The sequence below is a fragment of the Crassostrea angulata genome, chromosome 8 (assembly GCF_025612915.1).
Source record: "Crassostrea angulata isolate pt1a10 chromosome 8, ASM2561291v2, whole genome shotgun sequence".
Classification (NCBI taxonomy): Eukaryota; Metazoa; Mollusca; class Bivalvia; order Ostreida; family Ostreidae; genus Magallana; species Magallana angulata.
In genome coordinates this window covers 9,141,701-9,155,259 of record NC_069118.1, presented here as the reverse complement: position 1 = coordinate 9,155,259, position 13,559 = coordinate 9,141,701, and the positions used below count along the sequence as shown (strand labels likewise).

Sequence of the window (13,559 nt, the reverse complement as noted above, 5' to 3'; positions counted from 1 at the left end):
ATTGGAATGGGATCCCCTTTCGTTATGTTATAAATTCAAGTAGCACTATATGCTATAACTTGAATTAAACAAAGGGGTATCCTTGTAACCTCATGATGAGAGTCTGCACTTTCCATAATACTGTGGTTTCATTAATATTCAAGGGTATCAATTTTCGTGGATAAAGTGAAAATCACAGTTTCAAGGATACGTAAATTCGTGGCCAATGATCCTTTCAATGCAAATAAATAGTAGAAATTGCACTTCGATGAACATTTAATTTTATGAACGAAATCCACTAAAATTGGTATTCAACGAATATTGATGAAACCACAGTAAACCGCAATCAAACTGATTGCGTGCTGTGTTCAAATCGAGGTCAATCCCAAACAGTCCTGCACCGCCACTAGTAAATATTATAAGTTAATGAGAGATTTTATTTTCATTTAAGGAGACTCAACAAACTACCCATCTGGTCCAACTTAAAATTTAAGATATGTCTTGCTATAGTGAGGTAATTTATTAATGAAATTATTTTTTCAGTAGATGCAATGAGATCAACAACACAATAAATCCCTGGGGGTGTCTCTTTCATTGTTTGTTCTTTCAACGTTGAACATGACCCGTGTGCATAAGTTAGGTCCTCAGCAATGTACGCTATTTGAAATTTTGATAACAGTAAATAGTGTGCTGAATGGATTAATCGTATTCAATGGTCATTTTATAAAATTACAATAAGGTTTCAAGATTTCATAATAATCAGCAAGTAATTTCTATATATACATTTTTAAAGTGTTTGTCATGGTAACCTGAAAACTACTTGTTACAGAAACAAATTCAAACATATACAGTGCATGTGCTTTAAAATTACCCAAGCATACATTTCAAGTACCTCCTTGCTTCTAATTTGAAAAAAAAAACCTTTCGAGGTAAAACATGCATTTTTGTTTATTGAGAAAGTCACTTAGGCTCCAGACTATTCTGTTTTCGTAGTTCCGGATTATGTGGCTTGTGGCGACATATAGTTACAGGGACTTCCGAATGGTGCAAGATGAAGTCACTAACCACGCCCATTACCGTCCTTCGGAGCTTTCCGTGCCCCCGACTGCCGCAGACGATCATGTCAGCTCCCACCTCATTGGCTATCTTTATGACCACTTCCCCCGGTTTCCCACCACTTCCTGTTTTGACTTCACCGGTTAACTAATGAATATAAAAAGCAAAAAGATCCTCAATAAATTCCGAATATATCGTTTTTTTAACATCATGATGAACTATCATTTTCCAGTAGTTCATTGCGAAGTAATATGCATATTGCTGTTAAACATGGTCCTATTAATCATATGGCTACAATTAAAATTTATGTCTGCGATTTTGCATTTTAGAATTGAAAGTAGGTTACTGACCCCCAACCCCCCCCCTCTCTCTCTCTCTCTCTCTCTCTCTCTCTCTCTCTCTCTCTCTCTCTCTCATGCTAACGCATTTACGTTGCATTTAATTACATTCCTTTATCAATATTTCAAGCATTTTTATTAAAATTTAAATAGATCGATACGTCTACTGGCGAATTGTTATTCAAAGAACATTGATCCAAAAAGAGAACAAGCACATTTGTGTAGGAAATTCCATGAGTATGTACAAGTACATATGCAGTGCAATATTTATCCATGAGATCTAAGGTCGGCTAAAATCCGATTGCCTCAAAACGGATAGCCATATAAGCTAGTATATCAATGCTGTTTGATTCCAAATACTATATTATTTTCTCTTTCGTTCATTTCATCTGTCTGATATAGAGATGTAGTGTAGCTGGAGTACTCGTATTGTGTTTCTTATCAAATATCTGTGTATGTACACTGTAGCATTTATAAGCTTTTCCTCTTGTTATAATTAGAACAATTATTCTTCCACTTACCAGTCTAATTCGTTATTCTTCATGTGCATATTACAATTAAACGAATAACTACATACACTATTTATCTCTGTCTTTAAATTACTTGTCTTTATTCCCCATATGTTTGCTGGTGAGGAAGAGATGGGGAATATTTTAAACAACAAAAAGCTTTCTTTTGTGCTTCGTGCGGGTACAAACTGAAGGAAGATAACTTGCGTTAGCTGGTTATATGCGGATTACATAATTTTTTTTTCTGCAATGCTAAAGCTACCTCGACTTAGAGCCCGAATGAAGCACCGGAGAAAGCATTTTATTGTTAAAATATTTTATTCCACCTTTGAATTTTTTAATCAATTATCCAATAATGTAAGAAAAAGTATGTAAATTATTATCATTTTTGATAAAAACGTTACACAGCACGAATTAAGAATTTTCCATATATATGATGGATGCCATGGTAACTAAAGTCCACTTGGAAGTTTGCATGAATAAATTACAATAAATTTCCGTAAGAAAAAGAGTGAACAATACTTAGTGAATGTAAGTTCTGATGATTAGTCGAGCCCCCCCCCCCCCCCCCTTTCAATTTGCTTCCGACGCCACTGTTTTGAATGGACGGCTTACTTTGTTTTCCTTCAGCAGTTCGTTGAGTTTGTCCAGCAGTGTCTTCTCTTGTTCCTCCTCCTCCTTCAGAACGTTACACACAGCCTGGACATCAGCGGTCCCCAAGGCTACAACAGTGACAGTGGAGAGGTTATATAGAATGAAACAACGACAATATCAACCACAATAACACCAACAATATTCAATTTGCAATATAATCATCTCCCAGTGAATAAGGATGCAGCATTATATCAAAGAATGATGAATTAATCTTTATAGAACTAGAACTCGTTCAAAGACTGAATCGTGCTTGAAAATTTAGTAGTTTTAATTTACAATATGTACATGTAACTAAATCCTTAACTGACCCATCACCTTAAAATTAAGGCAATACAACTACAAGATATTTTCTTGCCAGGATCATTCTTACCATTATGCATTGTACCCCGCCAAAGCCTTTGGATATGTATACAGTGGCCTTGACACTTGACCTTTACAAAACTTGATCGTAGAATGTTGTTTGGTGGAACGTTAAAATGGAGATGCTTTTAAAGAATATTAATTAGAATTGCGTTCCATGATTTATTGAAAGTATGGAATTGGGATAATTAGGAATTCTACGAGAATGGATCACTCACAGTAAGTTCCATTAATTTACCATTAAACGCACAGAATAACATTTATAGCTATTTCTACGGGAAAAAATAAAATGTCTTCATTATGGCGATTTAATCAAGAGGCCAACTGCAAGACATGGCCAAATTTTGGAGATGTACCCGGTCAAAACTTGGACCTGTGTTCCAGCTTTGCATTGCTTCATCTGTTTTATTCAAATCATAATTTGATATCGTTACGGTTAGGGACATTGCTTTGTTATAATGTAGAATTCAACTGCTCATGTTCTGTCACATTGTGTTCTGCGTTAGGTCGGGGAAATGAGGTTGAGTGGAGCATTTTATTGATGTCAAGACATTCAGGTAAAGTACTGGTTGATGCACACAATAGATTTATTTACTGTCAGAAGTTTATCTCTTTCTGAGGTAGTTCAGGTAAGTTCATTGATCACCAATACAGTGTGTACTGTGTAAAACACCATATGACAGGGACATTGTGACTTGGTCCTTTTAAAAATCGCACGGGTGCACGGGGAGGGGGCACGGCATCGTAATGCGTAATCAGTGTTGTGCCATTCCATGATTCAGCTGATCTTGTTGATTTGATACAGATATTCGTATATTTTTAAAACTCAAATCAATCTATAAATAAACTGCTCACATGCATGTATTGGACCTATTTTTTTTTTTAAATGTGGATATTTTCATTTTCATCTGAGACATAGTCAAAACATTTTTTTTTAAAATAGAGGCTGCGTATACACATTGTCAAGCATCCAAAAAATGTCCCTATATAGATTTTAAGCAATCTGACTATTTATTTACATTTTGCGATAGCGTTGAGGACTGGCGTTTTTAGTCACATTGGGATTTTCAATTTTAAACATGTTTGAAATATTATTAAATTTACATGTCTAAATAATAATATAATGAAACATATTTGAACCATTATCATGTGTTTGCATTGCTATAACGTGAGAGCATGCATCACATTCAAAGCTTTGCTCATTAACCCAGTATAAAACGCAAAAAACCCCTGGAAACTGTCGGTGCTTTGCGCTGTAATAATCTTTGTCTACAATTTAATTTTCCTCGTCAACTATAATTAAAATCCACGTATAATGCAGACTTGTTTAATATCTGTGACATGTAAATGATGTAACAGGAGATCCATGATTTAATCAAACTCTGAACGCAGAATAAACAGATCCATACCGGTCTGGAACGGCTCGTTGCGCAATCTCTCCAAGCTGTGCACAATGTAAACGACGTCGTTAGGTTTCCGTATGTTATCCACGTACCCTGAAATGATGAATCAAACTTATCAAAATAGATAACCAATAGTAAAACGCACATTTTAATGTTGGCGATGGATAAACTGGTGCTTTAAAGTCAACTTTAAAGTCTTGATTATGACAACACTGATTTGTTATCTAATGAGAATGCGTAGTCGACAAACCTCTAATCATTTTTAAATTTTAGCATATATAATTATATATACTAAAACATTCATTAACAATGAAAATATCAGCGCAGTAAGATATTACGTTCGCCTATAGATCTTATTTCACATCACATAATAGGAATTCACCAAAATTTTCTTTGTTTCCGTTGTTACGAAATAAAATAAATTGTATATGAAAGCCCCAGAGCCCCCCCCCCCCCCCCCCTGCCTAAAAAATGCTTATTATTATGTAGGTTATTGAAAGATATACTACACAGCTGTATAAGTAGGCCTCCTAATTTACGGTGTAATGCAAACTCAAGTGGGTATAAAAGCCAATGGTGACTGTGCTGTTAGTATAGCAGAATGGAAGGCCACTCACGAACAACGAAGATTCACTGAGGAGACGAAGAAATCTGAGATAGTTCCACTACTCCTTTGGGTATTCACTAGTCTATTGCTTTTTTTTTTTTAAAAGAGAAGGTGAATCATGCAGTGCATTTACTTTACATATATTGATTTTCTAGCTGCAGAAATGATTTCGTTTGAGCGGGTTCGGTTTCAGTGACCGACCCTAGAGTCTTTCTCTTAATAGACCTCCACAGATTTATGAACACACGGCATGTGCCATTTCACATTTTATCTTGATTTGTTATCATCTCTATAGATACATTTAACAAGGACGTTATAGTGTTTTCCTCTTTATGCAATTTCCTTTTTGTAAAACACCAGAAATAACACCACTGAGCCAGATACAGGACGTAAAGAATAAATATTCAGTACAAAAACTTCCCGGTTCCAATAAAAACGCTTCTCATTATAATGCGTTATGGAGTGAAGTGTAAACGCTGAATGTTTACTTTTTAAACCTGCTCATTATTAGCACACACAAGCTTTGCGCAATGAAGGACTTTTCTTTGGAACACCCTGTACCATATCTTAACATGTCAATGACCTTAGATTCTTTGACCGATTACAAATTCAGTTTTAAGTTTGAACGACGATGAATTACAATTTATTAGTGCCAACAGTTTAAACGTCTAGAATTTTGCACACACTAAACTGTGTATTCAAGTTTTATAATTGTTAACTTTTCACAAAACATTTGCCCTTACAATCATAGTATAATACCGACGCAATTCTTCTTAGTATATAGTCATACTATCTGCGTATAATGCAATGATATACTACGTTGTATGAGTGAATACACACACAATAAAGCGTTTCTTTTTAAACAGTTCAATGTCCCAACTGACAGTGTGAACAGGTAACCATCAAGGTGTTGTATCCTTTTTAAACCTAGTGTCGTTACAATTCCCTCAAGTTTACGTAACGTGCATTTAGAATATATACAGGTCCCCTCTGTTAATTGATTTTTTTTATGCGCATATATATAGGCCAACTGATAAGCGAAACATAAAAACATTCAAATGAATGGGTTTCAAAATTCACAGAACTCGAATCGTTTTAAGAGTGAGAAAAGAGTTTAAGTGAAATTGTTTACTTACATTGGAAGGCATACCCAGAATGGTAGCTTCCATCCATCGCTATTACCACCGTTCTCTTCCCTGTCGCCATGTTTCATGCAGCGCTGGTGCAGTATTTGGTCCAATCTGTGTTATCTACCTGGATTCAACGTTATTCACCGAACGAGGGGAAATCATGAATTTGAAAAAAACAAAAATGGTTTTTTAGGTCAGGGCTGTGACACACGAATTACCGATAAAAATTCAACACAATATATACCGAAGAACATGCATGTCAGGGAAGTTACTCGCTAATGCGCTGGTTGGACACGCGCTGTCAGTAAATTGATTTACAGAAATTCTATACGAGTTATTTACCTTGACTGCAACAAACTCAACAAAAAAAATCTAAAAATTGAAATATCTGTCTTAATCTAGATCTCGCTGTCAGTAAAAAAAAAAAAAAGTCGAAGTCTTTATTGTCATTAAAATCTTATTTCTATTCTTGATTTAAAGTCTTCTTTAATTTTGATTTCCCAACGTTATAATATATGGATATCTAAAGACAATGATTTATCAAAGGGGAATAACTGATATGACATTAAGTGTTGCTATATAAAAATAACCATGGATACGAGTTGAGAAACTTTAGAAATTACAATTTGTTATCCAAACAAAAAGCAGAATTGTCTAACGTTAAAGTGCACATATCAGGATATATTTTGATGAAAAAATAATTAATATATACTGTTCATGTAGGGTAATGTAAAGTCTTACGATCAATTTAATTAATAGATGTCCTTTATATGGTGTTAATATTAAATTTAATAGTGTATTTTAACTAAGCGCCTAATGTGGCACAGACAACGACTCATGGGCCTCCAAGGATACATGTGCAAGACATTGTAACCATTTCCAGTAGCGGTTATGGCCATACGACGTATTACTACTAACGTTATAGTATGTTACATAGCTGCTCGATGTAATGGACCAAGTATGTCTGATGTATCGTGATTTAACTTTCTTGTAACTTATTTTTTATACACTATATCATTATGACAGATCAATTTTAACTTACCTCGGTAAGTATCTATGCAGCCAGGTACAGTTGTACGATAGGTTGTGACGTCATATTGTAAAGAACGAGTTGTGTGCGGTTGTATTGACGTGATCAACTCAGTGGATACAGCGGGGCCCAAGGGAAGGGGTTGTTTTCACCTCATATAATGCTAGCGCTCGCGCTCTCGTGGGATAAACTTTTATTTATTCAAATAGGGTAAAAAAAATATTGAAACTGCTTACCTGGACGGGAATGTTTACCTGTAGTGTGCGGAAATAAAATTTTCACGCATCACGATATATATAATCCGGATATCTGCTTTCTGTTTATAGATAGGTTTAGCTGAATAGTCTAGTTTATCGCATATCCGTCAACAATTGGTAAATATTTTTATTTTCAACGTTTTACTATTCTATTTATTTCGTCGTGCTATCTTTTTGCTTCTTTTTGCTTCTTCACGGTCATATACTAAGTTGTGTATCACATTTAACTATTCGTCAATCAATGTTCTAAGACGCATGATGTAAATAAATCTTGTGAAAGTCATGTGATGCCGCCCCCTTTTTGAAGTGCACATCTGCGAGTATCAAGTATGTATTGCCAGTGATTACACAGGCGCCTCTCGTTGCCATTTTTTATTATATGAGTTATTGAATGATACTGTATGGTGCAGAGACATAAATAACTCAATTAATAAATTATTTATGTCTCTGGTATGGTGTGGAAAGAATCTATAATTTAGTCTTTTGCATTTAATTGTTAACATGGTTAAAGCATGTAATCTTGGTATAAAACTGGATTTCAAAATAATTTTAACTTTTTAGAATATGGATATTATGATCTGAATCTCTTTTAATAAAGAAGATTCTAACAAAAACCACGTTTTTAACGTTCATATCTTGAAGTATTAAGGATAATACATTTATAAGAATATAAACTCTTCTATTTCTTAATTGTAAAAATTAAATTTCATCAAAACTGAAAATCAATATTTAAAAACTGTCATCACTGTTAATACATTATTGCAAGATGTTAAAACTGGACAATTCTCTAACTTTGCAATGCTGTATATAGGTTTTCCTTGCTGTTTTTGCTTATAGGAATGTAACCTTTCAATGACAACATATCAGTTGCTCTTGAAAATAGTTTATATGAATATGATCTAGAAATGTAAAATATTATACATACCATTAGAAGATTTTGCATATCAACTACCATTTTATTTTATTTATTTATTTTTGGTTATGTTTATTGCTAATCAATCTGGTAAAGTTTTATAAAATTTTATACTGCTAATGACAGAATCAGAATCAATCTCTTTATCTAGGAATAATAACCAGAAACATAATACATGTACTAAATAGTAGTTGCATTTTGAGTTTCATGATCAAATCAAACTGTACAAAGAGAATCAATGCATTGAGTATATTTTAGAATGCATAATTTCACATTTTTAGAACCTATTTAAACAGGTCTAGATGCCAGAAATGTCTTGTCAAAACTTCAACATCCCAAATGTACCACCAGACTTAAGACGAGAGGAGACTGTTCATCAGATTGCAGACTCCCTGAGTTATTTGGACCAAGTGGCCAATGAAGTATTTAAAAGAATAAGCAACAAACTCAACGAGAACCGAACAAGGCTCCAGAGAGTCAATGACAGGATAAGCTTAGCCCAGGCCAAAGTGGACAAAATCAAAGGCAGCAACAAAGCCACCAAGGTGTTTGCCTCGGCTAAATACCCAGTGTCTGAAGACTTGGAGGAGTATGGGCTGATATTTCCCCTACAGAGCAGCAATGGCCTACGTGAAATCAATCGGCCACATTACAGAGTATCCTCCAAACATAAGGGACTCGATGATAAATCCCTGAAGGAGAAATTACAGTTCTACAATGTTCATCTAAAACTGAAGCATAAAAATGATGCCAGCCAGAGGGATGGACTTGGAGGATTACCAAAATCAATTCCCTCCATCAGCTCACTGCTGCTGTTCAACACCTCAGAGAACTTGTGAGTACTGCATGTTTGCTGCTACATTTACAAGTTAAACTTGCAGTAAATTAAGAATGAAAAATGCATTATACATTATTCAGTGTAATCAATAATTTTTGCAGTTGTTCAGATTTCTTGGACTGTGGTTACAACTCATCCATAAATTTACATCCTCAATGAATTATGATATTTGATCCAAAATACATGTGTATGAGTCCACAAAATAAGGTCACCATGAAGTTATGAATAATTGGTAATTTGCAAAATTGGCCCTTGTGAAATTCAGTGATTCCACGTTATTTTATTACTAATAAAAAGGTGATTAATCTATTCTTATTTGATCACCCCATTCAATGGTCAAGCTGAAAAGGAAATTTTGAGTCTCAAATGTGTTTAGTTGTGATAATTAGTCTTAAAATATTTTCTTTTTTAAACTATACCTGTGAATATGTTTTAATTTACAATGAACATCACATTTAATTAGTCAACTCAACAGCAAAATTCATGAAAATTGGTATTCAATGAATGCTGATGAAACCACACTCTGTTTTTACCAATAAATTAAGTTTAAAATTTTACAATGCTTTGTATGTCCAGATATAAGCAATACACAATGCTGGATCCTTTGGGAGTGGTGAAGAAGACACGTACAGCGATGGAGGAAGAGAGTGAAATCGATGCGGCCCCCACCACAATCACCACCAACGAGGGGCTACAGGGACAGAAGGTGGACGACATCTCCTTCAAACCGGTCATTGTCGACTTCCCAGAGATTGCTGTCCCCGACTTCCTGCCCAACCTACCAGGTATATTTATACTTACAGTCAAGTATTACATGTCTGAATCTCTAACACATAAACTTGATTGTAGGTATCTGTAGGTCTGTAGCTCCCGGTCTGAAAAAAATTGGATAGACGACCCTGGAGATGCAGTGCCTCTCGTAGTAAAAAACTGCAAATTACGTCACACAATAAAATGCACTAGTTTGGGACTGATTAATCTCATTTCCGAACACAATCTGTATAAAAATTTGATTCCCAAAAATTTCTCAAACATTTTACTACAGATATCGTTACTTCTCTTGCCTCTGTTACCCACCAAGTAAAGTGAAGTGATGCAGTTTGTTTACATGTAAAAATGGCGACTCATGATCTCAAAATGAATAAATATACTTGAGGTCGGTTATCAGGTTTAAAAGAAAGTCTGAGGTTATTAAAGTGACGATATCAGTAGTAAATTGCCTGAAGAATTTTATGGTACTACATGTACTTGTTTTCGCAGAATTTGCATGAAAATATAGTAAATCAATCCAATACTAGTGCAACTTTTTGTGCGCCGTAAACTGCACTGTAGCTCCCAGGTCGTCCATCCAAATTTTATTAGACTGGGAGCTACAGACATGCAGCTAGTTTCTAAAGGAACATTTGTATATTTTATGAATTGTTTGCAAGAGTTTCAACCAACATTTAGATGTGCATTTGTTAAAGAGTGTAGATGTATATCTGATTCATGAACTGTACGCAATGTACTTTGAAGTGATTAATGAATTGAAGCAACAACAAAAAACTTATGTAATGTAATCACTGATATATACAATCATTCATTGCAGGTGTTGCTGATGATCTCTCCTTTGTATTAGACCAAGAAAAATCCATAGCCCCGTCTGTCCTGGGCAGTAACATTCCTGACTTACCCTCAGTGATCCCTGAAGAAACTCTTCCCTCTGTTCCTGAAATATCCCAGGCCCCTCCCAGTGTGGATGCACCACCTCCCCCTGGTGCTCCACCCCCACCTCCACCCCCTTCTGCTCCAGCCCCACCCCCTCCTGGGGCACCCCCACCTCCTCCCCCTCCACCTACAGCCCCAGAAGCTCCCCCTCCCCCACCCCCGGGACCTCCAAGTGCAGTACCAGATTCGGCGCCTGCCGAAGTTGCCCAGCCAAGTGACACTAGGTCTAGTTTACTGGATGCCATACGTAAGACGGGAGGTGTAGGTGGAGCCAAGCTAAAGAGTGCCAAAGATAGGAAATTAGAGAAGAAGAAAAAGAAAGAAGAGAAAGAGGTGGTGGCCCCAAGTGGTGGGGGTGGGGGCGATTTGATGAGTGACCTCTTCACCAGACTGACCATGAGAAGGAAAGGGATTTCAGGGGGAGGTGGGGGAGGAGGCAAGGGAGGTAATGAAAGCTCTGATGCTCCACCTCCACCCCCGACTGGGGGCGGTGGTGCAATGGACAAGATTGCTTCTATGATACCGCCTCCCCCAAAGTCTGGTGGTGGTGGGGGTGGGGATGATGATGATGATGACTGGGAGTAGGGTTGTTCAGAATTGTACTCAGGACAGTGAGGGTCATTCATTGTTAAAGAGTGTTTTTGAGCTTCACCAAAATTTAAACCAGATGAGTGCTATTGTCATATTGCATATACAGTACAGCTGCTAGCTGTTTCATGTTTCATAATTGTTGATCATGAATTTTCCAGGCTATTTTATTTCATTTCATTAAGTTTGTGGTTTCTGATCTTTATTGTTACATACATATTTTTCTGGTATATACAAATGAATGTGAAACTATATATATAAGTACAAAGAATAGAAGTTTAATTTGCTTGCCTCTTTTCTCTCTGAAATTGTGTTGCAAATTTTTATTGTTATTTCAGTACATGTATTAACACAACAACACAAGTTCAGTACCATATAATGTTTAATATTAAGATTTTTTTTTGTTATAATGAATTCTTTGTAAAAAATATATTCAGTTTTCATTGAAATGTTTTGATTTAACTTAATTCACTGATTTTGTTGTTGTTCTTTTTTTTTTTTTGCTCTATATACCCACACTACCTTTTGGAGAATACGGTATATTGAAATTGTGACAAATCAGTTATTTAATAATGAATAATGTAATACTAGGTGAATATACGGCAAATTTTAACCCTGTGCGTAGTATCCATAAAACGCATGTACATTCAATTCAATTTGATTTCATACCAGTTTGGAATGTTTCATTTAATTCCTTCTTCAGAGGAATTCAAATTTTCTTCTTGCTTGGAAATCATCATCATTGAAAACCTTCTTCAACTAGAGGTTGTCTTTTTTGTGCGTATGAAAATTCAAATGTTACATATGAACAACCGATATGAATGTATCTTTACATACCGGTACATGTAAGTGTAGCTTATTGAAACAAGGACTGGTGTACACTGTTAAATTGGCATAAATATATTTTAATTAATGTTAATATTTATCTTGTTCTTAATAAAATCAAATACCATGATATAAATGTTATGGTTTTTATTGTGCAGTGTAAGTTGATCATGTAGCGAATATCTGAGATTATAGCAGATAATATTCATGCTTTTGGATACTAATACCAAATTCAAAATAATTAAAAGCTTGTGTCTGTATGTACAGTAAAACACCTTTCATATAGCAAAGTGCAAGGAATAAACTATTTTGATTCATTATATATATATGGTAATGAAAAATGTTACATCCTGTAAGTTTTAATTACATTTTTTAAGAGTAGGAGGAATTTAACCTACAGAGCTGGAGGCTTGAATTCATAATGAACAGGTTCACTATATCCTTGTTTTACAGTACTTGTAAAATGGAAAGTTTTACAATGGGCAATATATTTAGTGCAAATACTGGTATACCATAACAACTGTAAAATTGATTACTTCCAAATATCAAATGAACTGTACATAGTGCATATTACAAGCACCAATCGAAAATTTCATATTTATTTATATATCAATATACCTTGAATCTACATATGAAAATTTCACACCTACTAATATTCCGATACATATATATGGTATTTAAGTAAGCTATATGTGATGTGGAGATTTATATGCATGCATGCAACAGGAAAATGTCCTCTAAAAATTCAGTCATTGCGAAGGTAAGATGCCACTGTACTGATAAGAAAGAAGCACAATAAATGCTTTAATAAGAGCAAGATAAAATATGTTTTATCAAAGCCAGCTAATGACCTTGACCTACTGACCTTTACTTCACAAAAAAAGAAGCACCTGAGATAAGCATACACTAAAACTTGTCAGCAAAAAAGTAAACACTGTCCCCTTGGTTTATGCCCTGAATTCTGGATAGACAGGTGCTAGACCATATACATTCAGGATAGACAGGTGCTAGACCATATACATGTACCTTTACAGTACTGTTACGATTAAACTGTAATCTGTAAATTGAAGAGGTCTTAGGGTCTTGTTGTCTGAGGGATAATTTTTGCCACGGGTTGGGGAAGGGAGAAGGGATGTTTTTAAAAAAAAAAAAGAAAAAGAAGAGTACCGATACTAAAAGAAGTATTCCTTTTTTTTATTGTCAGCAAATCATACCTACATGTAACAATCATTCATCTCTCAGCAAAAGTTATATCTTCTAACAACCACAACATATAAGCACTGTATTGTATTGGTTAAATTAATTGTATTCATTTGAAATTATCTCAGTCATGAGGAAATAAAGTATGAATGAATGAAAAAGAAT

At 35.0% G+C, this 13,559-nt stretch overlaps 2 protein-coding genes across 3 annotated transcripts; one reads left to right on the top strand and one right to left on the bottom strand.

The window, feature by feature from the left end:
• Positions 1-562: 562 nt before the first annotated feature.
• On the bottom strand, positions 563-6,337 carry LOC128159921 (universal stress protein Sll1388-like). Its single transcript, XM_052823148.1, has 4 exons — positions 6,043-6,337; positions 4,306-4,392; positions 2,498-2,604; positions 563-1,182 (listed from the first exon to the last, which is right to left on the bottom strand). The coding sequence occupies exons 1-4, from the start codon at positions 6,110-6,112 to the stop codon at positions 940-942; spliced, it is 507 nt and encodes a 168-aa protein (XP_052679108.1). The 5' UTR covers positions 6,113-6,337; the 3' UTR covers positions 563-939.
• A 1,054-nt stretch (positions 6,338-7,391) lies between these two features.
• LOC128159920 (WASH complex subunit 1-like) lies at positions 7,392-11,616 on the top strand. Of its 2 annotated transcripts, none has more exons than XM_052823147.1 (4): positions 7,392-7,440; positions 8,533-9,071; positions 9,651-9,859; positions 10,663-11,616. In XM_052823147.1, the coding sequence occupies exons 2-4, from the start codon at positions 8,539-8,541 to the stop codon at positions 11,364-11,366; spliced, it is 1,446 nt and encodes a 481-aa protein (XP_052679107.1). In that variant the 5' UTR covers positions 7,392-7,440; positions 8,533-8,538; the 3' UTR covers positions 11,367-11,616. The 2 variants fall into 2 exon arrangements, with proteins under 2 accessions (XP_052679107.1, XP_052679105.1); XM_052823145.1 differs by lacking the exon at positions 7,392-7,440 and adding an exon at positions 7,519-7,650.
• The last annotated feature ends 1,943 nt before the right edge of the window (positions 11,617-13,559 follow it).